The sequence below is a fragment of the Fulmarus glacialis genome, unplaced genomic scaffold (assembly GCF_000690835.1).
Source record: "Fulmarus glacialis isolate BGI_N327 unplaced genomic scaffold, ASM69083v1 scaffold34707, whole genome shotgun sequence".
In the NCBI taxonomy this organism is placed as follows: Eukaryota; Metazoa; Chordata; class Aves; order Procellariiformes; family Procellariidae; genus Fulmarus; species Fulmarus glacialis.
The window spans coordinates 17,348-43,112 of NW_009221886.1; the positions used below are offsets into that span (position 1 = coordinate 17,348).

The 25,765-nt window shown below is 39.9% G+C and overlaps 1 protein-coding gene across 1 annotated transcript in view; it reads left to right on the forward strand.

Moving 5' to 3' along the window:
• NEO1 (neogenin 1) overlaps nucleotides 1-24,135 on the forward strand; it is a gene marked incomplete at its 5' end in the record, with an annotated part of 37,362 nt that extends 13,227 nt beyond the window's left edge. Inside the window, 11 exons of the mRNA XM_009581273.1 lie at nucleotides 2,183-2,290; nucleotides 5,340-5,534; nucleotides 6,254-6,286; nucleotides 10,928-10,996; nucleotides 11,824-11,971; nucleotides 13,787-14,025; nucleotides 14,733-14,825; nucleotides 19,319-19,477; nucleotides 20,844-21,098; nucleotides 21,433-21,569; nucleotides 24,052-24,135. Coding sequence (XP_009579568.1) covers nucleotides 2,183-2,290; nucleotides 5,340-5,534; nucleotides 6,254-6,286; nucleotides 10,928-10,996; nucleotides 11,824-11,971; nucleotides 13,787-14,025; nucleotides 14,733-14,825; nucleotides 19,319-19,477; nucleotides 20,844-21,098; nucleotides 21,433-21,569; nucleotides 24,052-24,135 — 1,520 coding nt within the window. The remainder of the gene's footprint in view (nucleotides 1-2,182; nucleotides 2,291-5,339; nucleotides 5,535-6,253; nucleotides 6,287-10,927; nucleotides 10,997-11,823; nucleotides 11,972-13,786; nucleotides 14,026-14,732; nucleotides 14,826-19,318; nucleotides 19,478-20,843; nucleotides 21,099-21,432; nucleotides 21,570-24,051) is intronic.
• Nucleotides 24,136-25,765: the final 1,630 nt, after the last annotated feature.

A 25,765-nucleotide genomic window follows, 5' to 3' on the forward strand; every position in this document is an offset into this window, starting at 1 on the left:
AATGACGCACTCTCAAAGTACAGAACAGAAAAGGGATTGTAGCTGCCAGGAGGAACTTGGACCTACTGAGGTCCAGGACCTGTCCCTCATTAGCTCTTTTTATCCTGCAGTGTTAAATGATCTTTGTGCAATTAAATTTACTGCTTATTATGCTTAGGTTTCTGTCTATTTGAACTGGAAGGACAAAAGCGAGCCTATCCAAATTACCCTGTAGTTCTCACGCTAAATTAAAATACAACAAAAAAATGAAGCAGGCAAAGAATTGGTGAGATCATCCAAATATTCTAAAACAAGGAAGAAGAAAAAGGAAAAAAACAAGATAAAGTCAGAAAGCTCCTCACTTACTCTGAAGTCCCATAAACCCTTCGTGAGCTCCAGTTGCTTTAGGTTTTGGTGGGAATCCCCTGATGCCAGCTGCCCTTCTGACTGCACAGGCCTGGACTGAGGCTCCTTTCCCTTCTGATTACTATGCCCATCCCACGTTAAAACACTTTATTTGGTGTTTTTGCTGAAACACATACAATTCTCATCCATAACTCTACACTAAGAGCAGGGACTATGAAAGTTGCACAAATAAAGTTCTTGAAAGAGAATTTGAAACTCAAAAAAGTACAGGAGCAAGGGAGGTCTCATTTCTTTTCATTTAAATAGAAAGTAAATTTCTGGTCGGGGTTGTTGTAAAGAATATTTGCAAATATGACCTAAAAGCTTGGGAACTAAGAAGCAAAATAAAAAAAAAAACAAAAAAAGGCTAAATATATTTTCTCATAACAGATACTACTCGCCAAATTCCTAAGTGTGTGACTCACTATTTTTGAATACTCACGAGTAGCAGGACTTGCTCCTCAGCTAATGCTGAAGAAAAATACGGGATACTGGGTTCAGTGTTGGTCTGTGAATTAGTAATCTCTTGAGGGCTAGTCCTGATTTTTTTTTTTTTCTCTCTGAAGCTTACTGTGGGGCCTTGAATCGTGCTTTACGTCTGTACGTTCTGTTGAGCATGTTTTTAAGTATTAGGGATAATAGTTACAGTAACTTTGGAGCTTTTGCTATCCCTGGTTTCCAACTACTATTCTGCACAGGGATAATAGGTAGCCGTCTCAGAGGATGGACAGATTAATTTCTAACAGGTAATATACATAAAGCTCTTTAAATGCAGAAAGCACCGTATAAGCACTAAATGTTACTATTATAGTATTAAATATCCAAGGCGGATTTACTTTGCTAAAAATTACCTAGTTAGAAGTCTCATGTTTTTCATAATGTGGCATTGCAAACTGTGGCTGGTTAATGCACCTTTGGAGACATTGGCTCTGTGCATTTGAAAGCCATTAATCTAAGCCCCAGCTGGATATTTTAGTTCACAGGGAGGAAGGTCTCAGATTTCAGTCTTTCGCTGGAGCAACTTGTGCCATTTCCTGAACTTCAGGCAGGAGGAGGCTGATGGGAGAAGGAAGTGCGCTCCCCTCCTTTCTTTCTCTCAATCTTCTTCTCTGGCAATCCAAGGAAAAAGGTTGGACAATGGTGTTCAGCAAATATTTCTGGATTTCAAATGCTTCTGTAGTGCAGATTTCCTTCCAAATTACAAATAATTCTTCAGTAAAGTTAAATCAGCAATTATGGATTATGATTCTAAATTTCTGGTGGATTTACTTTGCTGATTCAGATTTAAGTGGCAAATTGGCACTGCTAGGTCTTGGTCCCACCATAAACGTGAAAATATGGAGATATTTCATATGCTTGTGCATATAAAATGTTTATTTCACCAGTTCACGTACTTTTTATGATGACCGAAGAAATCCAGGTTAGAAGTCGTTGACCCCAACTGTTAGAGTTGTACAAAGATGCCATGTTTTTGAAGACACATGGACTCATTCAGTCATGAATCACAGCATCTGTTGACAGAAATGCTTTAGAAACAGGTAACTCCTTATGGAAACTCCTTATGGAAAGGAGATGCTGCATGCCAGATGGCATTTGCCAGTTGAATGGAGTAAATCAGTAGGACCACTACACTAGATGGTAGATTTATTTGAAGATTGAACATGGAGAGTTTTTATTATTGTACGTGCCTTTTTTCAGTGGTAAAACAAATAAAAAGCGAAGGTGGTGAGGTTACTTGTTTGTATCCAGTGAAATTGGGCAACCTGTTTCTGATAGTTTGGTTTTTGTTTGTTTGCAGCTCCTGCTTCTCCTCCCAAAGACGTGACTGTGGTGAGCAAAGAGGGAAAACCTCGGACAATAATTGTTAACTGGCAGCCTCCATCCGAAGCCAATGGCAAAATTACAGGTGCAGTTTGCATGAGCAATAAAGGCAGATACAAGATGCCTGGTTAACAGCAGAATATAATCTGCATAACTATGTGAACATGTACTGTATTTCATTTAGCCTAGAGCTAGCCAAGAGGTCTCTATCTTCTTTGTCAATCTCTTTAGTAGCTCAGTTTAATTATTTACTTTTGTACCTAGTAAAAATATATTAAGATATAAACTAACTGCAGTGTGAAATTGGAGTCTAACCAGAAATATAATTGAAAGTTTAAATATCTCAATAACCTTTGCCTTCATCAGCTTGTGCTATTCTAATAGCATGCCTCCAGAAATAGATATATAATGCTTCTGGCCCATCAGTATTTTATTTAGCAGACTCCATCCCAGTGCTCTTTGTCATCTTTGTGGCACAGAACAGACTTAAATTCAGTTTATTAGTCCCCTGACATAATCATTAGGAGTAAACTGTTATTTGCCTTTGTAACTGCATCACTTTCACGTAGGATAAATCATTTTACGGAAAACAGTAATTACTGTTTCCTTTCTGTAATTTCTGTTTGGATTCACATTTCTAAAGGCTTTTTGATATCATTCACTTCAATTTTCCTTTTTTACCCCAGGCTTTAAGCTTAAAGCAGATTTTATTTTCATATAGTTTGCAGTGTATGATTTTGCTGCCGTTCTCAGAACTAACTTCGGTGCACGGTCAAGCCTTTGAAACCTGTCACCAGCTGGCATCTGATCAGGCAGTACTGTAGCCCAGGTTCTAGACAACAGACTAAAACTAACTAGATCCCTCTGAAAAGGCAGAATACTGGAGACTCTTGACCTCTAGTAATTACAATAAACTTTTAAGTAAGCTGTAGGAAAGACCCCTAAAAGGCAAAGAGGCACTATGCACGCAGCACAAAGGCTGCAGGTGAGACGGTGTGGCTCTAACAGGTACGCTGTCTTTCTGGTGTCAGCGCTAAAAAAATAGGGCCGGAGGGGTAGTGCAACACACCAGTGCGCTGCTCTGCCGTATCCTCGGGTGCCAAGTGTGTCTCACAAGTGGAGCTGTAAGGATGTGCTCTAACAGACGGCAGCTTACTCTGCACCAGAATGCCTGTCTGAGCCATTTGTATGTCTCTGCATGCATATAGCTGTTTATATGTTGTGTATATATATTTTTATATTGGCTATAAAGCCAATTCTGCGTTATTTTATTATCAACAAGATGTTTCCTCTATATGAGAAAGAAGGTTTGACTGGAGAAACAAGCCTTTATCTTAACTGCAGGTTAAAGGACTTGGTTGCTAGCAGTCAGTTGCAGCAGGGTCATTCAGACAGATGTGAAATGTAAGGCACAAATATCCCCAGGTTATATATGCTCCTAAAAAGATAAGCCTATCATCTTACATCAAGTGCATACATGAGAAAGGGAAGACAATGTACAAAGAGATCAGCATTTGCTTGCACAATGCGATTAGCAAAATTATCATACACATTCAATTCAAAACCTTACATTTATTCATATGTGTTGAATGAAAACATATGGTGTTTATTACTTTTTGCATAAGCAGCAGTTAACATCTGAAAAATAAAATAAAATAAACCGTTCTGTGGTACGTCTGAGTCCACCAAACATCAGGTTCATTTGCCAGAGGAGCAAGGCAGGAGCGTGCAGGGACGCGTGGGCTGAGTGCCCTCTGTTGGGGAGAGCCACCGCCAGCGGGAGAAGCAGCTTATTACTCCAGTAATTACTCATTAACTGTCGTGGTTTAACCCTAGCCAGCAAAACCAGGACATTAACTCAGCTCAGTTCATTCTGTGCATTAGGTAATGCCGTAAAAACTAAGTGATGATGTAATTCCGTGCACTGGATAGCATGTCTGTGGAATACTTGTCTTTTCAGCTCTAGTCTCCTTTTGATGTGGTTAAGATGGATGTGAAATACTGAACTGTGCTAGTCTGGATTCCAGATGCTTGTGCATCATTATAGTTGCTGACTAATTAGTACAGTCATACGTTAACTCAGTAGTCATGTGCGGCTATATTATATATAGTGCTTTTAACTGTCCCTACATAGATATATATGGCGTCCCTTCTTAGACGAGTTACAGATACGTTGCTTTGTGACCTGTACAAGTAGCAAATTATTAAATCTACTCCCCAGTAGTTAACTATGCCACCAAGGGAAGAAATGGAGCGTGCCAGACCTACAACTGGCGTTTCAAGTGTCACCCTCCATGCCATACTGGTCACTGTGAATTATGTGAATTTGGGGTATCAGCAGTATTTTCAGTTGCTTTAAAGAAGTGGAGCTCGCTCTGGAGAACGTCTGCCCTTCCTTACTGTAACTCCCAGGCTGGTGGTCTGTTGGACAAGGGAAGCAGCCATTTGTGCGTGAAGAGCTGATGACCCAGCTCTATATTGGTGCAAGTATTTATTTTATGCTGGGGCTCTGTGTTTCTTATATTAAAAAGTTATAAAGCTTTTACTTCGTATTGCTTTTTAATTGCAGTATATTTTAATTACACAACATAAACTCTTCCCATACCTTTTCTTCTGTGACATGCAAGGTAGCTTCAGTTCTCTTCAGATTATTGCCATCTTTGTTAATAAACTGAAAAATAATAAAATAATTATAAATTACTGAACACATGTTCTTTAGTGCATGAGAATGTTTCGTTGTTTTAACGTTCTATAAATATTAATACTTTGAGGATGTTTTGATAATAACAGCTTTATGTTATTTTACATTATTTGGTCTATGAACAGGTAAAGAAATGGAAATGAGGAATATCTCTGTATTCAATGATCAGTGGTCAAAAATAATTTTGATATTTTAAATGGCTTTTTTTCCTCTTAACATATACTTTTGAACAGTTTAAAATTTAAGATGGGAAGGCTGGTCTAATATTTGAATGCATTCTTAAGTCTTTGAAAAAGTAAGAATACACTTTCAGAAAACCCATAATCATTGAGCTGTGCGATATCATTAGAAGTCAATAGAACATTTTCTGTGAGATCTGACGACTGTCCTGTTCTTGTATGTATAAAGTTCTTTTGCTTTTTCCTTTGAATAGGATACATCATTTACTACAGTACGGATGTGAATGCTGAAATACATGATTGGGTTATTGAACCCGTTGTGGGAAACAGACTGACCCATCAGATACAAGAACTGACCCTTGATACGCCGTATTATTTCAAAATTCAGGCCCGCAACTCGAAGGGCATGGGGCCTATGTCTGAGGCGGTTCAGTTCAGGACCCCAAAAGGTAAACTGTCACGTATATCTAAATATCTTCCTCCTCGTTTTCTGAATGCAGCCTCTCTAAGGATAAGATACCAGTAGCATGAACTTTATATTTAAACTGGAAAAGACAGGAAGACAATGGAGTTTGACTAGAATGGAATTTTCTATTGGGTTGCTCTTGCATGTAGTTAATACATATGCAAATGTTGCTCAGCTGTTTGATCAATTGTGTTGTTTCAGAATTACTGGTGGGCACTTAGGTCATCTAGTTATTAATGCTGAGGGTCCACGTCCTAAATGCGCTTTTTAAAAAAACAGGTTTTAGTTGCTTTAAGATTCTAGGTCTTGTGTGTCACGTCTGCCCATGATGAAATGGTGTAAAGCAGCAGGCTCTGGAGTCGGTAGCCAGCGGCACAGCTGCTCGCCGGTGACTTGGATGATATAACGGGAACTAGTGTGACACAACAGGCTCTTAAATCAAGAACTGCTTGGTGATGGGTAACTAGTGATATACTACAAATTCATGATAGCTTGGGGAAAAAGTACTCTAAGGAGAGGTGAAAAATTAAAAGTTATGAATAGATTTTTTAACAGTACTTTTTCCATATGAGTATTGGTGGTTAGAGATGAGAGCTCTAGCTAGTCTGCTTATGCTATGTGAAACTTTAAATTCTGTCTCTCACTCCTTCAAGCCTTGTGATCTTTCTCTTGTTTTTTCCTTCCCTGTGCTTGTCCCACTAGCTGAATCCTCAGATAAAATGCCTAATGATCAAGGTAAATGAATAGCCACGCTTTCTCTTTTATTCCATCCTTTGCACATTTTGTTTTTCCTGTCCATGCGCTGTTGCATTTCCTAAATGAAACAAATCCTACATCTGCTGCTCTAACTATAAATGAGCAAGTTCCTGTTGTGCTTTTAATAGTGGAAGAACTGGAAGTCCTATTTGTGGTTTGGGTGTTAGGAATATAAAGTGATCTCTGTAGTCAGATGTCACATGAAGGGACAAGCGGGTTGTGCCAGAGCTGAATCATTCTGTCAAAATGAATTTGGATTAAGTGATACTCCAGCCAGCCTCTGACCATTGATGCAAGATCTCAGTACACAGAGGTGGAAGATCAGTTATCTAATTAGCACAAGTGCTGTTTTGTGAGCTCTACATCTATAATTATTTTCATAATAAAGGAAAGTATGTCTGCTCTAGAAAGCTTTTTTGCAAGAGAGATTCTGCTTGTCAGCTCATTTAGACTCCAGACTCTCCTGAAGCACACAGCATTAGCTACTAAAAGCCTTAAGGTTTTAAAATGCTCGCTTGAAAAATGGTAGCTTTGAGTTGACTACATTGAATTATAAGGTGAATGTCCCAGGGCTATTTTTCCTTTCTTCCAAATAACCTACAAGCCCAATAAAAAGGGGAAGAATTAGTCTAAAGGGATGAGTTTAAAAGGACATTGGCAAGCAGCTTAGACATACAATTAAATAGATCCTAAAGGGGTTGAGAATGAGCTTTTTTTTGACTTGCTTTTCAACTTGTTACTTAGAAGTAATTTATTAAATATGCTTTTACCCTCTGTGTACCAAATAATGCTGATACTAGACAGTTATGGAGTAAATTCATATCCAGACTTGTGTAACAGAGATGCTAGCTGAGATTCAGGCTTGTCTGTGGGGAAGCAGATGCTCTCCGTGTCATCATTAGCGCTCAATTGCAAGTGGAAGGGAATAGGGGAAGATTAAAAGGTTTTATGTAAAAGTTGCTGTTTTCTGTTCTGCACTATTCTCACCTCATTTCAGCAGGTAACTACATCTTCTCATCTGTCGTTATCATCCTAAAGTAACATATTCTTCTAGTAACAATTTAATTAATTTTTATCAAATTATATAATTCATAAATCATAAAACCCTACATAAAAGCCAAGAGAATTTTGTTTCAGAATTCCTATAAGAACACTCAGAGATTATAAATCATGGCAGTAGGTTAAACGTAGAAAAGGAGAAGACGAGCTGAAGAGCAGCAAAGCCTGCTCTGTGACAGAGTCACTGAACTGCAGAGTTGCGTCTTTCGGGAGATAGCAGGCAAGTTATTCGAGACTGGGAAGGAATAAAACTACAGTGGGATTGACTCTGGCCTTAGTGGTTCTGTCTTTTTTTCTCTCTCCCCTACTTGAATGTTTTTCTTCTGTATTAAGCACACTATATTGTTCTTCCACACTATATTGTTCTATAGCACACAGCTTGTATTAAAAGTTAGTGGCTCTTGCTGTCAGGCTTCAAGGAGTTGCACTAGCAACCAAAGCAAAGGTTAAGGTATCCAATCCTAGCAAAACTATCCTAAAGTAACACAAAAATTAAAATAGGTTTTCTGGCTGCAGATACCTAATGGGTAACATGGAGATTCTCAAGCTAAAAAAAAAAAAGAAAACCGATTTCAAGGAAATGTTATCTTAAACTGTTCCTTAATATAGAAAGAAATGGAAAACCTCAACAACAAACTCTGTAAGATCCTGGCAAAAAGGCTGGTGCCCACACAGAAGATGCAGCACGTGCATATGCTGGTCTGGAGCATATCGTGTAGAAGCAAGGCTTACGCTCCCTGTTGCGGGGTGACTAGCTGCTTCCGAGGGGGCGATGAGTTGCAGTCCTTACGCCCGCATAAACTGCAGAGAAGAGTCAGGTTGTCTTTCAGGTTGCACTGCATAAGAGATGAGGTCCCCAGAACTTAAAGGCTGAACAGTTGATCCCTGGTTTCAGGAATTAGATGCTGAGAAGCGTCCTGGTTAGGTATCTAAATTTCATCATATTTGGAAAACTGGACTTTGTATCTTGTAGTTACCTTTGCATTTTTGGAAATGGGCAGGCACTGACACCACGCAGTCGGTGCCAGTATCAGGCGTCCCTGAGCTGCCTCGCTCTACGAGGATCGTGCGCAGATAGTTATTCCCAAGGATGTCTACACCCTTTGGAAATATGACTGCTTGCCAGAATACTGCTCTCTCCGTATCGCCGCCTTCCAACGTTTTTATCATCTAAATATGATTTATATACTCTGTCACATACACACACACATATGGGGGGTGTAGAAGATCTGCAGTTGGCTGTGTGGGTATATACATTGTTCAGGGAGTGCAGAGCCCATGATAAGCCGCACCGACTCAGTGTGTTACACCCACGTGTACCACATGATCCCTGTTGGTCTGTGCAGGTGACTTTGTATATCTTATTATCTACTCCATTATTTTATGTCATCTGTTAACTTCAGTAGCAGTTATTTTAATTTTCTTCCATGGTGTTATTAAGGATATTGAATTACACTTGGCCAAGCACAGGTCTTTGCAAACTCATTAGAAATATCCCTCATGAATAATGATTCTGCAATTATAATTCTTATTCTTATCAGTTAATTAGTTGTTAATCTTGTTAATATGTGCCACATTGCTTTTTTTATTACGCTGTTTTTAACAAAGCATTGTACAGTACTCAGTAAAATGTTTTATGGAAGTCTAAATATAGTATGTCTGCATAGTTACTGTTACCAACCAAATTTATAGTCTGACATTTAGTTTGTTTGAAAATACCTGTTTTCAATAAAAAAGAAAGAAGGGCATAAAGTATGCCACCATCTCCTATCTGTCACGTTTTCCATGATCTTGCCTATGTTAAGGCTCTGCTGCACTAAAAATGCATAGGGTGTCTATTTGTCCTTTTAAAATATCGTCAGTTATTTTTATTCCCCCCTTCTCCCGCAGCTTCTCTGGTGCTCCAGCGTATCTTCAGCGCCAGGTTCAGTGACTCAGAGAATTCATCTAGGGGTTTTTTCACGTCTTTTCGGTGCAAATTATCTGGTCATACAGATGCAAATATATTAAATACAAGCTGTTTAAAATTCTGTTAAATTATTTCATTGCTGCTGCAAAATTATTATTCCAGTACTTCAAGAAGAGAACGCATTTTCACTGAATGCAGTGTCCTCTCTAGACTGGCAGGTGCAATATGTTTTTTCCATTACAGATTTGTCCTGCAATACGTCTTTTCCATTATTTTAGACTACATCTAACTTCTCCTTACTGTGTACACGTAACATTCCTTCTTCTTACTCTTCTCGGGGCTGAATCAGTATTCTTGCTGGTACCTTTTGCTGGTTTTACCAATTGTCTTTATCTCACAGTGACTAATTTACAGGCTTTGACTTTACGTTCACGATTCCCATTTCTACACACCCTTTAACATTCAGCACTTCTTGATTAGAGTGGATTTTTAATTGAAAATCCTTCTCCTGATTGTGAAACTGCCGAATTTGCAGACTTTTGGGTTTTTGTGGTTTTGTGCATCACAGTGTAAAAATGTACAAAGTATTACGGATTCCTATAACAAGAGGAATGTTGTTTTTTGTATCTTGCTGTATGTTTCCCCCACTACAGTATTTTTATCATTCATGGTAATTTAGCATTAGTGCATTTTAATGAAAACACAGAAGTGAAAGAACCAGGGTTTTGTGTACCTTTATCCGCGGGAAGCATTCTGCTAACTCAGGAGAGATCTTAACGTTAGAGGTGAACTTGTGACTTCATGCGTCTTGCTGTGGCAGCAAGTGATCTAAATTAGACCTGAATTAAGCAAGGGGAGGTACTTGTTAGAGTGAAAAGAGGACAGCATTTCAGGTGGTAGGTCAGCTCTTGCATTTAGCGCCTAGGAGCCCACTAGCAGTAGCTAAGGTTCAAGAGGGGCTGTGTGATTTGCCTCGGTTTGTATTAATTGAGGTACAGATATGTTTACTTCCATCGTCAGCCTATAAACATACAGCTGTGAAACTAATTAATTTGTTTTCCCAGGTTTCACCAAAAACATTTTTGTGATGCTTCATTGTCACTTGTGGCGAAGGTGAAACAAACAGAAAAGAATGGGGAGAAGCTGAAAGCAAGTTTGATGGATCGGCAGGGACTTAATATTACGTTTACTGTGCTTTTGACCTCCACTTATTGCCAGTCTTCCACACTTACTGTAATTAGGTATTAGGAAGAGAAACCTGTATAATTACTGTTTCAAGATGATTAACTGTCTGTACAAGTGCGGCAAAGCCATTTGCCTCAATATATACATGTGTATTACTGCAAATCATTTTTATTATATTTTTAAAAATTAATACTAGTTGAGGCTCCTAAGCTTACTTAGGAAAATAGTAATGCAGGAAATTAATTATTAGATAGCTCTTTTGAAGAAGTGGTTCTTTTCTTGGAGAAACACAGTTGCTGTTCAAAGCCAAATCATGTTGTAGGGGAGAGAAAAGGAGGGAGGAAAAATGCTCACAATGGTTCAGAGAAGTTCTGAAAGAGTTACCTTAGAAATGCTAAAGTGTGTGTTTACGTGTATGTGTGTGTGTATATATGTATATAAAATTACCACATATATGACCTTTTCAGCTTCAGGATCTGCAGGGAAAGGAAGCCGCCCAGTGGACATAGGACCAGATTACAAACCACCACTTGGTGGTAAGTGTTGTTATAAAGCTTTTCAATTTAAATGCAGCGTCTTTCGCTGTTTCACCGCGGGATGCTATATCCGACTGAAAATACTGATTACATCTGTTCCAGTAACTTTTTCTCTTTACGATGATAGTTTTTCCCACTCAAGAAATTTTATCACTCTTCTGTCATAGTATTCTTGCCCACTGTGTGGGGTATAGGGAAAAGATATCATCACATGCATTTACATTTCAGTCTTGATAAGCAGATCTTGTTCCCAGTTTAGTTTTAAATGGCTGCTCTAGTGCACAAGTGTAAAATTAATTCAGTAAGAACATATTAGGAAGGAAAAAAATCATCTTAACTCCTTCTCCTTATTAGCACTGTGCATTGCGGAAGCCTTGCCCTAAGGTAACACTCATTAGTGTTACAAAAGGTGTTTCTTTCAGAGGAGAGTGACCACTGTAGAATACTGATACCGATTCACGTGGGTCCAAGGGGATGCCTGTGGTGCTGTAGTTTTAGCAAGGTCCCAGGGTAACTCTCCTTAGACTCTAAACTATTGAATTTTTTAATGATAACTATTTGAGTAGGGTGAACGTAAATTTTTATAGAGTGTTAGCTGGAAATGGATCTATAAAGCATCTTACAGATTTAACAATTGTACAGAAACACAATTGGCAAATGACAGAAAAATAAGCAAGCTCTTCACTTGAAATCCTAGCAGACAAACCATCTTTCTCGTTCTGCTAATCTGTATGATTCTAGAAGTCTTTGATGGGCACTGCTTGCTTTTGATGGGGATTTTTTCTATATAATAAATAACCCCTTTCTCCCATCTCAAACTCTTACAGGCAGTAACAGTCCCCATGGAAGTCCTACTTCTCCCTTGGACAGCAACATGCTCCTTGTAATCATAGTATCTGTTGGAGTGATCACCATTGTGATAGTGGTGATAGTTGCTGTCTTCTGCACTCGTCGTACAACTTCTCACCAAAAAAAGTAAGACGTATGGGTGGCACTTTGCCCTGTCCTACCTTTCTCACTTAATTCTATTATTTAATCTTTTCTTTATGATGCTTTAGAGTTTATTACTTTTAAGTCTTACGGGCTGTAGAAATTCTGTTCTGATAACAGATCAGCAATACAGTTTAAATTCTTGTGTTCAGAAGATAACATGCCTCAATACAGCTGTGTTATCATGTGTGTGATGATGATGATGTTCTGTTTTTCCTAACCAGTGTTTCAGAGTTTGCAAACCATCAGGAGTTTACAGGCAAACTGGGGCAATGCTTTCATGTATACCTGCACTTGCCCCTCTCCAAGGAGAAATTACTGTTTAAAATATTGTTTCCAAACTTGAGCCAACACATCTGTTTAGAGCTGTGAGAGCTCAACAGCTCAGGCAGATTCTCACTTCTGTCTTAGCATGTACTTCACTGTGTGGAGTAGGTTAACAAGCTGTGCCTGATAATATCCAATTTTTAGATAGATTACTGGAGTGGAATCTGAATCTGGTGCAGGACTCCGTAGAAAAGTGCTCCAAAATCCAAAATATAGGTGTGTATCTGAATTCTGCCCTCATTTAGAGCCTCTGACTACAGCAGCGATGCTTCCATTTATAGGCTCCTGAAGGTTGTTTCTGCATGTTCTTTGAAAGAACTGAACAGAGCTGAAAGGTTTTTTTTAAGTTTGAAAAGACTCTGTTATGCAAAACAGAGTTTTAAGAAACTGATTAAAAGCCAAGCTTAGAAGTCAATCTCTACCTGCTTTGCTGACGCTGAACCATCCTGCAAAAATGCAAGTTCTTCAGGAGAGGAGAGCAAGGATATATGAGTGAGGGTCCAGCAACTGGGGGATATGCTTTGGAGAGGGCAAAATTCATGGGCCTGTGCCCAAGAGACGTATTTTATTTTCAAAGAGCAGAAATAACCCTGTGAAATCTTGCCTTTGTTTTCCCAGTTTCTAAATGCCACCTCTTACCTGCAGCAACCCACAACCAGTGAATAACCTTCTGATGTGTTTTACTTGTTCAGCTACGGTGCTCAAAGCAGGGTGCTGGCAGCACGTCTGGCTGCGTAACACCTACATGAGAGGCTCCTTTCATTGATATTTTCAAAATTTTATTTAGTCATATCTTAGCCATTTCTAGCAAGTGTGCTACCCAGAGGGGGACACCTTCCTCCGTCATTGCCAGGGTCCAAAGTCAGGAGTGTGTGTGTGGTGGGCAGTGCTGGAACTCTACATTTTACTTTTCCAAAATTCCGTCATGTGAAATGTCTGCCTCACAGTCAGTTTGCTGCTGCTGCTATTCAACAGCGATGAAAAAGCACGTTAGTTGGATGTGTCTAACCTGAGCAGTGGTAAAATGAACATTCTTGTGATTGGTCTTTAGAGTTAACCATCCTATTGTGATAATTGGCTATTTGCACACTCCTTCAACAGCTGTTGTTTGAGGTTGGTTGTAAGCCCTGGAGTACGGGCACAGCATGATGTACGTACACTTCGTGTTTAGAATATTCTCTTAATAACCATAAGTACTGGAAACTTAATTTTTGTTAATGAAAGCTTAGACTGTAGAGCACAGTTCTGCAGCATGTGGTAGCATTTGAGACAAATTTCATGGCATCAGAGTTGCAGAATATGCTTTGAGATGTCAGATGTGCTTATATGTAAAATTCAAAGCTTCCTGCCCTGTGGGTAGCTTTTGCTCAGCTGGACACAAGATCTGAAGGAAATCTCAGTGGAAATTTGCCTTTTTCAACAAGCGAAAAGAAGCCTACATCTAAGAACATTTCATTTGTTTTCATTCCCAAGGAAACGAGCTGCCTGCAAATCAGTGAATGGGTCCCATAAGTACAAAGGAAACTCCAAAGATGTCAAGCCTCCTGATCTCTGGATCCATCATGAAAGACTGGAGCTAAAACCCATTGATAAATCTCCAGATCCCAATCCAATCATGACAGATACCCCAATCCCTCGCAACTCCCAAGACATCACCCCAGTTGATAATTCCATGGACAGCAATATCCATCAAAGGCGGAATTCCTACAGAGGTGAGCTATCAAGGAGTACTTTGACCGTGATGTTTAAAAATTAAATACGTTTTACTGTATTTGATGAAATCACTTTATTGACATATTATTCAATTACCCGTAGGTTTTTTTGTTCTTATTTTCCAAGTAGTGAATTGGGTTTGTGCCTATTTATAAGACACTCTGAAAAGGATGGATCCCATGTTTTAGTGAGAAAATTGAGTGCCCAGGAGTGAAATGATGAATTTCCCTTGGTAGATACTGATTGGTAATCAGAAGATCATCTAACAAGTGTTTCATATTAAACTGTTGAGAGACGTGTGTGACATTTTTTCAGTGGTCAAACACACAATCAGGTTTTGGAGCTTTATTGCTGAACTCTTGAGGTGTGGGTGAGTTTTCCCTCAGTGAGTGGTTAACTTGTTAATCCAGCATGTCTTACCCATACGTGTGACACTTCTTACTGCCGCTCACTGCCCAGAGCTGCACTGCCAGAGGTTTCTGTTTGCATTATGGCCTGGAGAGCTTCTCCAATAATCTTTGCCCTAACTGTCCTCTTTTCCACCTTCTAGTGAAAGATGAAAGAGCTGTTTTTATCAATTATGAGTCACAGAACTGCTTACAAACAGGACAGCCCAGAAATAGAGAGAGGAGGATTGAAATCATCTGGTATGGTATCACAGAAGTCTTGCTGCAATGGTAAATAACCTTCAGTTTTTTTCCTTCAGGGCATGAGTCAGAGGATAGCATGTCCACACTGGCAGGAAGAAGGGGGATGAGGCCCAAGATGATGATGCCTTTTGATTCTCAGCCACCTCAGCGTAAGTCAACAGCCCACCTACCAGCTGGCTTGAAATTGGGAGCACCCAAACAAGCCATGTTGGTACTGTATGCGCACGCACACACACTCACATACTGCCTTCCTACCTACTTCTCCTAAGTAATTCTGTCGTATCTGCTGTGGAAGCAGTTCAAAGAAGGCATCCTGAATCCCTTATCCTGAAGGCAGAGTTAGAACAAGTTAAAAGGAAAAACTGAATAGCTGTGTTTGAGTGAGCAGGAGGCATGCTGCAAAAGTGGGGAAGAGTTAGGAATGTGTCCAACAGTCTGTCTGTCCCAGTCTCCAGCAGTGGCAACTGCAGGTGCTTTTTACGGAGAGCCTATGAGCCTGGCTGCTTTTTATAGTCCATTCCCTTTGTACTCTGCCAGTATCCAGCTGTTAGATAGGAATTGTAGAGAGTTGGTAAATCTTTGTCAGGTTCTTCTCCACCGTTAGTTTTCTCCTCCCCAGACCAAACAGTCATAGCCTTGTTAGCCTCCCCTTATGAGGCAGCTGCTCCATCCCCTTTACCACTTTAGCTGCCATTCTCAAAACCTTTTTTAACTTTACTACGTTCTTCTTGAGATGCCAAGAGGCCAGAGCTGCGCACAGTACCACCAAGGTCTTACAGAGCAGGAAACGGTGTCCTCTGCCTTGTTCTCAATACCTTCCTTGCTGGATGAGGTACTACATTCTCTTGGCTTTTTTGGCTGCCATTGCATATTGAGCTAATGATATCAGAGATCTGTCAACCATATCTCTGAAAACTCTTTGCTGAGTTGTAACTGCCAGCTCTGAGTGCAGCATCATATAAATACTGTTTGGATTACTTTTCCCTCAATGTGTTACTACTTTAACAACTTATTTAGCTATGCCAAAGTTTACCTGCCATTTTTTTGCCTGCTCGCTCAGTCTTGTGAGGTCCTTCTGGAGTTCCTTGCCATCAAAATAGCATTGGACTGCCCCAAAGACCTTAATATAATTTCCAAACTTGAAGATTTCTCTGATAGCTTCCATGTCTGGGTCGCTGAGAAAGATAACTGACTAAAACCAGTCCCAGCACTGATACCTGGGGAATCTCCTGCTGACTCTCCTCTGTCTGGAAAATTGATGATCATCCCTTCCTTTTGCTTCCTATCTGTAACCAGCTTTCAGTCCATAAAAGAGCTTTCCCTCCAACAGCAACTTAATATTTTAACTTTGGAGTGGAGTCAGAGCCTTTTTGAAAATGTAGCTGTATTATATTCACTGGTTCCCTTTATTTTCGTATTTACTGGCACTGTCTTGAAACTCTGAGGTTAGTGATGCAGGATTTACTTTTACAGGAGTCATGCTTGTTCTTTTCTAAATTACCATGTTTACCCTTATCTGCAGTCATCTTATTCTTATACATTATACATAACTGCTGTCCCCACTGCATGGACAGCTATTGGTGAAGCAGTTCTCGACCAGCTGTAGTTTACAGTCCACCCTCATATGGCAAACCCAAATCAGTATGGATTTATGCTAAAATGCGGTAGCGGCTCAGGAGCAGCTTCCGAAACAACTCAGCTGCTCATCCAGTAGGAGAGAATTAGAGAGCTGGGGCAATAGATCACCACACGTGATGCACTTCAGCCAGCGCTGAAGTGTGCCGAATGCTCCACAGAAACAGCATAGCACCCTTCAGACTATGTTACTGAGTGAGAAAGATACTCAGCAACTTACATGATCAGTCCCACATCACATGAAAAGATGTACAGTTGACAGAATGATGCAGTGGTGGTACACGTGTTGGGGAGGTAGTGTATTGTAGTTCTACTTTTTGATGGTATTCAAGCTGATGTGATGATGCTGGCAGGTGTAGTTGTGGATATGATTTTCCCTTGCAGCACTAAACCCAGCTGTGACATACCTTTTTGATACCAGTCCTGCTGTGTTCGCTTGAAAAGCGTATCTGTTTTCCCCCTCTTTATTAAATATTGCCTTGTCCAGAAAGAACGAAACAGACACAGCTGGCTTGGTGTGACAGGTTAGCATGATGCACTAAGTGTCAGGAAGGATAGGTAAGGTCTTCTGGTGCCTTAGGGCTTGAGAATATTTTTGAGACTTTGTTTGACTTTTTATCCCATTTGCAAAAGCTCTGAGGGCTTCCAGCTGTAGGTTTCTGTTGTATAGTAAGTGGAAACATTAATGTAATGTCTTTAGACACCTTTTTGCAGAAGCTACACAGAAAACTGACACTGGTACATGAGGCTCTTTCTCAGCAAGCAACACAGAAAGCAGGACCATTTAGTGTGTTTAAGTCTGTGCCTGCAGATACCTTCCTGTTGTGGTTTTTTTCCCCCCCCCGTAGCATTCAAATCTAGTTACTTACCTTTTAAATAGTAAATTATCCTAATTTTGTCTGCTCAATTTTAGTATAATTTACAGGAATGCAACAGGAATGGTGTATGCCTAGTTAGTTCCTTCTTTGACAACTGGAAAACCAAGATTCTGGAAGGATGTTAGGAAGCAAAGAGCTATTTCTTTCTTAACACACCACATTTCTCTTTATCCAGTTCTTCATCTGAATTTTTCTCTTCCTTGAAATTAAACAGTGCATCATGGTCTTCATTAAAAGCTGGTGGTACTGATTTTTGACTTGTAAAGCTATATATGATTTAGGTCTGATAACCCAGCAAACTACTAGCAAAACCCAGCAGTTTAAGCTGGATGACTCGGTGGCAGGGTAAATTTTCTGGGGATGGGCTTTTCGCGGCATCAGGTTTTCCCCACTTGCTCACCATATTCTGCTTTGGATAGTGTTTCAGAGCTACTACGATTTTGTGTTCTTCTCCCCATCTCCAAGCTTTTAGGAAATGTCTTGAAAGGTGTAGTATACGTGCATGATTTTTTTATCATGGTTGCAAAAACATACAGGCAGCCTTTTGTAGTAACATGCATTGTATTTGATAGTGATTGAAATGCTTGCTGAAACACAGGTGTAGACTAGTGGTTTCTACAAATAGAAGTAATTAAAATGTTTATGCCTGTAAAATTTTATGCCTTAAAATCTTTATGCCTCCTACCTTGCTGACACGTAAGAGAACTCCTGGTGTCTCTGACTGTTCCCTCTGCCCGGATTTCTCATCGCCAGGCTTTCGTGGGTTATTCCTCCATTTGCCAGTTCCAGCAAGACAAAGTGGCGTTTTAATCTTGCTTGAAGCTCTTAGTGAGAATGTCTGACTTTTCACATCCCCTTGACAGCTATCTCACAGGACTTAAATCTAGAACCTACTGATTACTCGGTTTTGGAGTTTAGTTACTCTTCATTTACAGGAGGTTGATAATGATATTAGCTTTCTGTTGGCGTAACTCAATGGGAGAGAGAAATTGTTTATTACCAATAGCTGAAAATCTCTAAGAATATTGCCTCCACTGATCAAGTCATATATCACATCCTGCTGACAGGCTGTTTTCCAGGAAACGAGGAAGTCAGAGGGTTCAGATTTGTTTAGTCAGTCTCTGAGTTCAAACCACATGCATCAATGCAAGAAGTCTTAACTGAACTCACCACTGTAATGACGGATTTCTGCATCATGTCATTCCTAGAAAGTAACTTTCAAAGGCAGCACATCTGGAGAATTTCCAGAAAAGGTTCAAAAGAAAATAACGAACCACAACCTTTTTTTTTTCCTTTATGGTGCTAGTGGTAGCATTTCCCTCCAGTTTCCTGTGTTGAGTCTCTTTCTTTTGGGTGATTTTAAGCAATTCAGTATTTTAGTCTGTCATAAGAACTAAATTCTGCGCATGCTTTTCCTCCCAGCTGGGGAGTAGCGCGAGTTTGCTTTGCTGTTAGCACAAAAGGGTGAGGGCAAAGGATGATTTACATTAAGTATAAAATTCACGTCTCTCAAACAGGAAAAAGAAAATGGCAAGATTAAAAAAAGAGGGGAAAAAAGAAAAAGAGGCTTTTGGTTTGAGTGTATTGGAGCAGAGCTTTGCTAAGTCTGCACAGAGGGAAAGAATAGAGCCTTTGGTGGCTTGTCCTACTTTGTCTTACATTATTTAATTAACCAAAGGTACCACGTTTGGTTACAATGTTAAGAAATTCAATGACAGCCAGAAATTATTTTGAAATTTGAGCTCATCTGTCTCCTGTATTAGGTCTGACATTTAGGGCACAGCGTGAAATACATGGAAGTTCTAAAGGGAGCTGAGCTTCATTTTTCTCAAGCGTAACAGAAGCGCTTGAAAGATACAGCCAAGAGAGATGTACCTTCTGCACAGGAAAATGAAGAGCTCTGCCTTTTTTGGGGGTTTTGTCTCTTGGCACGGAGGGAGTTAAAGTGCTGGAGCAGAGTTGGAAAATTGGTATTGAAACATGTCCTCTTGGTGTCATTGTAAATCTGCTGAGCGATTGGCTCCCCTGTTCAGTGGCTCTGTGGGAGAAGGGAGGGATATGGTGCATTTCAGTACATGTGCATGCTTGTCTGTATGTTAAGCATTTTTCTGTCTTGTATTCATTCACAGCTGTGATTAGTGCTCATCCCATCCATTCACTCGATAACCCTCACCATCATTTCCACTCCGGCAGCCTCGCTTCTCCAACTCGCAGCTATCTCCATCACCAGGTCAACCCGTGGCCGATTGGCACATCCATGTCCCATTCAGACAGGGCCAATTCCACAGGTGAGATATAAACGATCAGGTAGATTTTGCTTGTAATGGAACAATGAGTGAAACGTCAAAATCAAAACCTGAAGCTTAACTTGGTCAATCGTCATTGCGGTGTTCCATGAGAGGGAGAGTGATGGGTTTGCGTACAGACAAAATCCTTGATAGGTTGAGTTTTCTGTAAACAGCTTCTTGTGTAGATCAGATATTGATCCTTGAGATACGTGATGATGTCCTTGGAAAAGGAGGCTTAATGTTTTACATACAACTTCTAATAGGAAGACTCCTTATTCTAAAGCTTTCAGCCCCGGAGTCTGAAACATCAGATTAAATCTAATTTGAGCTACTTAATATGATAACTTTTTTCCTAATTAGTTGTGTTTGAAACCGAGAGAGGACAAAAGTCCAGACTTTGCTACTGGGAGCTGAAATTAGTTAATCTTCCTGAAGCACAGAGAAAATTGAGGTGATTTCTGTGCAGCATTTTCAGGCTTGATGCACAATCATTTGCAATGGTTTCTGTAATGTCTCCAGTGCTCTGAAAAATTCTGAAGCAACAGTATTGCTAAATTGCATGTAGGTAACATCTTGAGATGAAGTGAATTCTGAGCTTCTCTAGTTTAAGGTCTACATTTTAATTAAGGTGCCACAGCCAACAGCGTTGTTTCCTGTTTCCTTATGAAAGCAATTCACGAGGCTGCAAATACACAGACAGACGATATGTTAGAGGCAGAGGTTTCCCTTACTCTGGTTACACTGCTGAAGTGACACATCTCACAATCCAGATTTTTTCCTGCATGTGGTCCGAGTAGGATCACGATGCCCTAAATTCAAGATACCATCTCATTGTTCTCTTAGATCAGGGTGGAGCCTGCTGCAGACAAACAAATGAAGCCTGTGATTTCATTGTAGCTTTCAGCAAGTGAAGGGATTTCAGGTCTATCTCAGAAAAAAATTTGGCTCTTCTGTATGCACTACAGTGATACATGCTTAATGTATACCTATTTAAGAATGCCAATACTGTGAAATACTCACAGGTAAAATGAGAATGAAGATTTGTGTTCCGTGCTGTTTATCTGAGGTCTTATTACATGTAGATGTTTCAGTGCAAAACTGTTCATTTGGTATTATGCCTGTGGAATCATTTAGTTCTCAAGCTTATTTTGTTATTAGACAGCCGTTGCTGTTCACCTTAAAACAGGACAGTTACACAGAATTGGTGTTGTTTGCTACACAGACAGTTAATCTGTGAATTCACTTCTTAGCTTGTAACAGCAATCTTGGAAAAGGTGCTTGCAAACACTGCTGTTTTGTTTCCATCTGACCACAAAGAACACTTCTGTTAAAGAAAATAAGCCACTTTTTTTTTTGCCTGTTGTAGAATCTGTTCGAAACACACCTAGCACGGACACCATGCCGGCTTCCTCGTCCCAGACATGTGCTGACCACCAGGATCCTGAAAGCACCACAGGGTCTTACCTGGCTAATGCACAAGAAGAGGATTCGGCTCAGAACCTCCCTACGGCACATGTCCGTCCTTCCCACCCGCTGAAGAGTTTTGCGGTGCCAGCAGTTCCACCAGCTGGTTCCACGTATGACCCTGCATTGCCAAGCACACCGTTATTGACTCAGCAAGGTGAGCGGGGGAGAACTGGCAAGGCACGCTTGCCAAAAAGAGAAAGAGGAGATTTTAAGAAGAAAATGAGACCCTCCTTAAGGGGCTGGGGGGTAGAGTTGGGCATCAAAGGAAATATATCAGAGGCTGGAGTGAATTTCGTTGGCATAATTTTCAAGGCCCTTTTCTTTTATGTACATAGATAAACTAGACAAAAATTCAAATTCAGCACTCCATAATTTGAAGTGTTCGTTTTCCTCTAACAGAATCCTTTTTATTCTACTTCCAAGAGCTTTCTGAATAGGCAAAAGAACAAATTACCTGAGGCATAACTATGTAACAAATTTATTTTAAGCTCCTAACCATCCAGTTCACTCGGTGAAGACTGCATCAATTGGGACTCTAGGAAGAACTCGACCTCCTATGCCAGTGGTAGTTCCCAGTGCCCCTGATGTGCAGGAGACCACCAGGATGCTTGAGGACTCGGAAAGCGTAGGTACTCTTACACTGCCAGTGGCTTTCTTTGGCAGTGCTTATCAAACTGTGCTGAATCTCTCTTTATATGATGCTTGTAAACTTTGGTAATGTCTGCACTGAGTCTTTCAAAGGCAGAGAATAATGAGGCTTCTGACTTCCACCAAGTGCCATTGCCTGCTAACCCATATAAAAAAACCTAGTGCAAATACCTTCTACACAAGGCAGTAAATTCAGAGAATAAGCGCTTAAATTGCAAGTACTAGTAGTGCTTTCTGAATCTGAAAATTACTTAAGGGCATACCTTCATTCCTAGTTACACAACACTAAACAAATGCAGCACTTCCATCTATTCCAGTCCACGAGGCCCACTCAGTCAAAAACTTGAAAAACCTTCGGCAACATTTTGGCTGAACTGAGGCTATTAGCTGAATGTAAAGTAATGTTCTCTGAGATATCCTTTCTTGACTCATGCTCAATGCTTCTGGTTTCTGCTAGCCTCTCACAACGACAAGGAGAGGAGAGTAAAGACAGACACCATCTATAGCACTAGTCTTTTCATTCCTTACAGTACGTAGCGCCTAATGGAGCTCTGGTTTATGACTTGGGCTTCCGTACTGGAGCTGTAGAAGTGCCCCGCACATCTGTTTTTTGCCTGCTTATCTTGATGTAAAGAGCATCTTTGTTCACAGAGCTGAAGGCCTCCAACAGTGCCATTTGCTCTTCTGTACAGCTTAAGACGTTGTGTTCATGCTCGCTTTGAGATGTCATTTATTTCTGTCTGTTTTGCAAGTGTACTGTGCCTGGATCCTATTAAAGTCATGCAGCTGCAGCTTCCTGTGCTGCTGCAGAGCACCCAAAGTGTCATCACAGATGGAAAATTTAGCATTAATACCAAAATGTTTAAAGCCATTATCCCAAATATGGTTTTAGGTACTCATAGGAAAGGGTTCTGACTTTCTGTGAAAAGTGCAACTGTTGGGCTTCTTTGGAAACAGCTTTTAAGAACTGAGGATGTTTTGAGTGTCAGGCACTGGAAAAGCTGTTTTCCTTTCAAATTGCAAGCCAAGAAGTTATTGTATTAGCTATTGTATTACTGCTACAGGAAATACTGGGTTTGAAATATTTTTTCTTTTTTTTTCTTGTTTCCTTATTGTCCTTTCCTTTTGTCACCCTCTTGATTCTACTTCTGTGTGTGCTGGCCTAGAAACTGTATGAATGCTTGATTTGGTGCACTTTTGCCCTTCTGTCTAGTTGTCACTCCTACTTTATTCTTTTTTTTGGTTGGTACCAAAAATATACTCAGTTTATTCATCAACAAATTTGTAATATTTAAATATAGCCATTAATAAATTTCTTCATTAATAAATTAGTACAATATAAAGTCACCACAGCACACTAAACACTAGTTAAAGTATGAGTTTTAAAAATTAGGATTAGATAGCGATTTGAATTGATTCTGCTTTTTTTATGAGAGCCTGTAGCGATGAGTCTGAGTACTTCCAGCTCACTGCTACTTATTGCCAATAGTCGGCAGATAATGTGTTAGACACAGGACAGGGACGACTTTTCTGGTACAGTCCAGATTGCTTGGTAAACTGGAAAGTGCCTGCTGCATTCGTTTCTATTTAAATGAAAGAAAATGTTTGTATCTAGAAGCAAAGGAAGTGAGAGCACAGTCAGGGTTGAGGGCTTCTCTCTGGGAAGGACTCCAGCAATCAATCAGCTGAGCAGTAGCTTTAATATTAGACTCTAGCCAGAAGGTCTGATAATGGACCTTAAATATATAGAGCAGAAACCATCACGCAGGAGTTTTGTTGCTTCTGACTTGGCATTAGCGGAGCTGGGATTGGAATACCACGTGCAGCCTGGCTCACCTTCTGTGAAAACGGTGTGGAGAGAGTGAAGAGGGTTTGGAGAAATGCTCCAAGAACATAAGGGGTTGAAAACTACACAGTACTGGGAGAGACTTGGTCAGCTTAGAAAAGGTTTTGAGATGAACTAGTTCATGGTATCTATCTGCATACATGAACAGTTATCATAATTCTGTTATCAATGCAATATAGATGAAGCTCGACAATTGAGGCTAAAAATGGAGTATGATTTTTAGCAAGCATAATGATTCTCAAAACAGTTTTATTGAAGTGATTCCTTCAACCTTTTTTTTCCAATTAGGCTGGGGAGATTTTTCTAAAATACCTACTTTGGTTCAAAGCAAGCTGTTATCTTGAAGCTGGAATTGATACAAGGAAAACAGATAAGATGATCAGAGTATTAAAAATCAGTGAAACTATGAATCACTATTGCAAAAAGGTCTGCACTTAAAATAGTTGTTTCAAGTTATTAATTCCTGTAACTGTCGATAAATCTGCTTCTGCTTCTTCATGTGTCAGGGTCACAATCTACACCAGAATCACTGACTATTTATCCTTATTTCTTATTCTGTCCCTCTTTAAACAAAGCAAGTCACCTTGTCAATAACTTTTTACGTCTCCCATAGAATTATGAACCGGATGAGCTGACCAAAGAGATGGCCCACCTGGAAGGACTTATGAAGGACCTTAATGCCATCACTACAGCATGACCACCGTCACCAAGACATGACTCCAGTTTCACAAGTCTTGGGACTCAGCCTTGGAACACAAGGAATTGTACAGAGGGGGGAAGGAAGAAAGAAAAAAAAAAAAAAAAAAAAAGAGAAAAAACAGAAAGAGGGACGGCACATGAGAGCATACACAGAAAGCAAACGAACCAACCAGTGCATTTGTGCTACAGCTGGTCAAAAAGAGATGACCTTTCTTGTCATCGTCCTGCAATGAAGTCATTGCCAAGTTGAATTCCATTTACCTGCTGAGACCATGCAGGATGGGACGCATCAGGCTGAAATCTAGCATCCAGACAAAAGGAAAAAAGTGGACTTCACGGTTTTTTTTCTGGTCAGGTTTTGTCTCAGTGGTGTGATTGCCCTGCCTTTTCAGTGTTGGACATTCGCATTTATGTACAATTTTATTTGTGTTTTTATTTTATCTTTTTTTATATGGGCAACTAGTACGTTATTTTTTTAAAAAAAGAAAAAAAAATTGTAAAAAAAAAAAAAAAAAAAGAAGGAGAAACTGTTGTTTTCCACAGCCTAGACTGACGTTTGACTGCTTGTTCTATTGTGTATGAAAATTCATTGCCAGCGTGGGTTGTTCTGTTTTGTTTTTTATTCTGCGTATAATTACGTCCCCTTCTGGCAGTTAATCCATGGCCTTTTGGGATGCTGCACTGCTATTTGTAAGCTTTTTTTATTATTTTTATATTATAATTATTAAAAGCCTGACTTTCTCCTCTCATCACTGTGAGATTACCAGTCTGTTTGAATTGAAATGTAATTTGAAAGGCTTGTTTGTCGCTTTTTGTGCAGTTTCAATATTTTGAGTGGGGAAAAGTAGATGGGGAAGGGGAGGGGATCCAGTGGGAGGCTTCATTATTGTTGTTTTCCTGTCTTTCTACATTGACTCAAAAGACTGAAGAAAACGAAAGCATCTTCTGTAATGTCCTTCCCTGTAACTTTGGCATACTGTGTCTCTGGTTACTGAATTGCGGTGAGAGTCTCATTTAGAAACATTAAAAAAAAAAAAATTCCTCCTGTAAAGTAGGGTTCCTTACGTGTAGATGACACTACAGCTTATTTTGGCAACAGTGCTCTATTTTGTTGTTGTTAGTTTAAAGATCACATCATGAAACTTTAAAGTGCAGATTGAGCGCTCATTCAGCATGGAGAACTTAGCCCAGGCAGCAGGGCACGACACTTCTCTGCTGGCAGCGCTCAGGTTTGAGCTACCTGGACCTCCCAGAAGCAGAGAACTGTGGACCTTTTCTCATCAGCAACATACCGTATCGTACTTTTGAGAACACCACACGTCCACGGGGTCCTTCAGCAGCAAGTCCAACCCCAGTGCAATTTCTCTATCCTAGGCCATTTAAACAAGAATCCTTCTCTTAAGGATTCTTCAGAGACGTAAGCAAGGCAAAAATGTATTTTTTTACACTTTTGAAACCATTTGAAAAGAAAAACAGTATTAGCGACTCAGGTGCTGTTCACGTATCTGTCTAGAAAGGAAGGAAAGTTAAAAGGGAACTCCTATACGAGGGGAAGGAAAAGGTTTTTTGTTTTCTCCTTGTATGATTGCCTGGCTCTGCCATACTCTGTGAGGAGGAATGGCATAAAA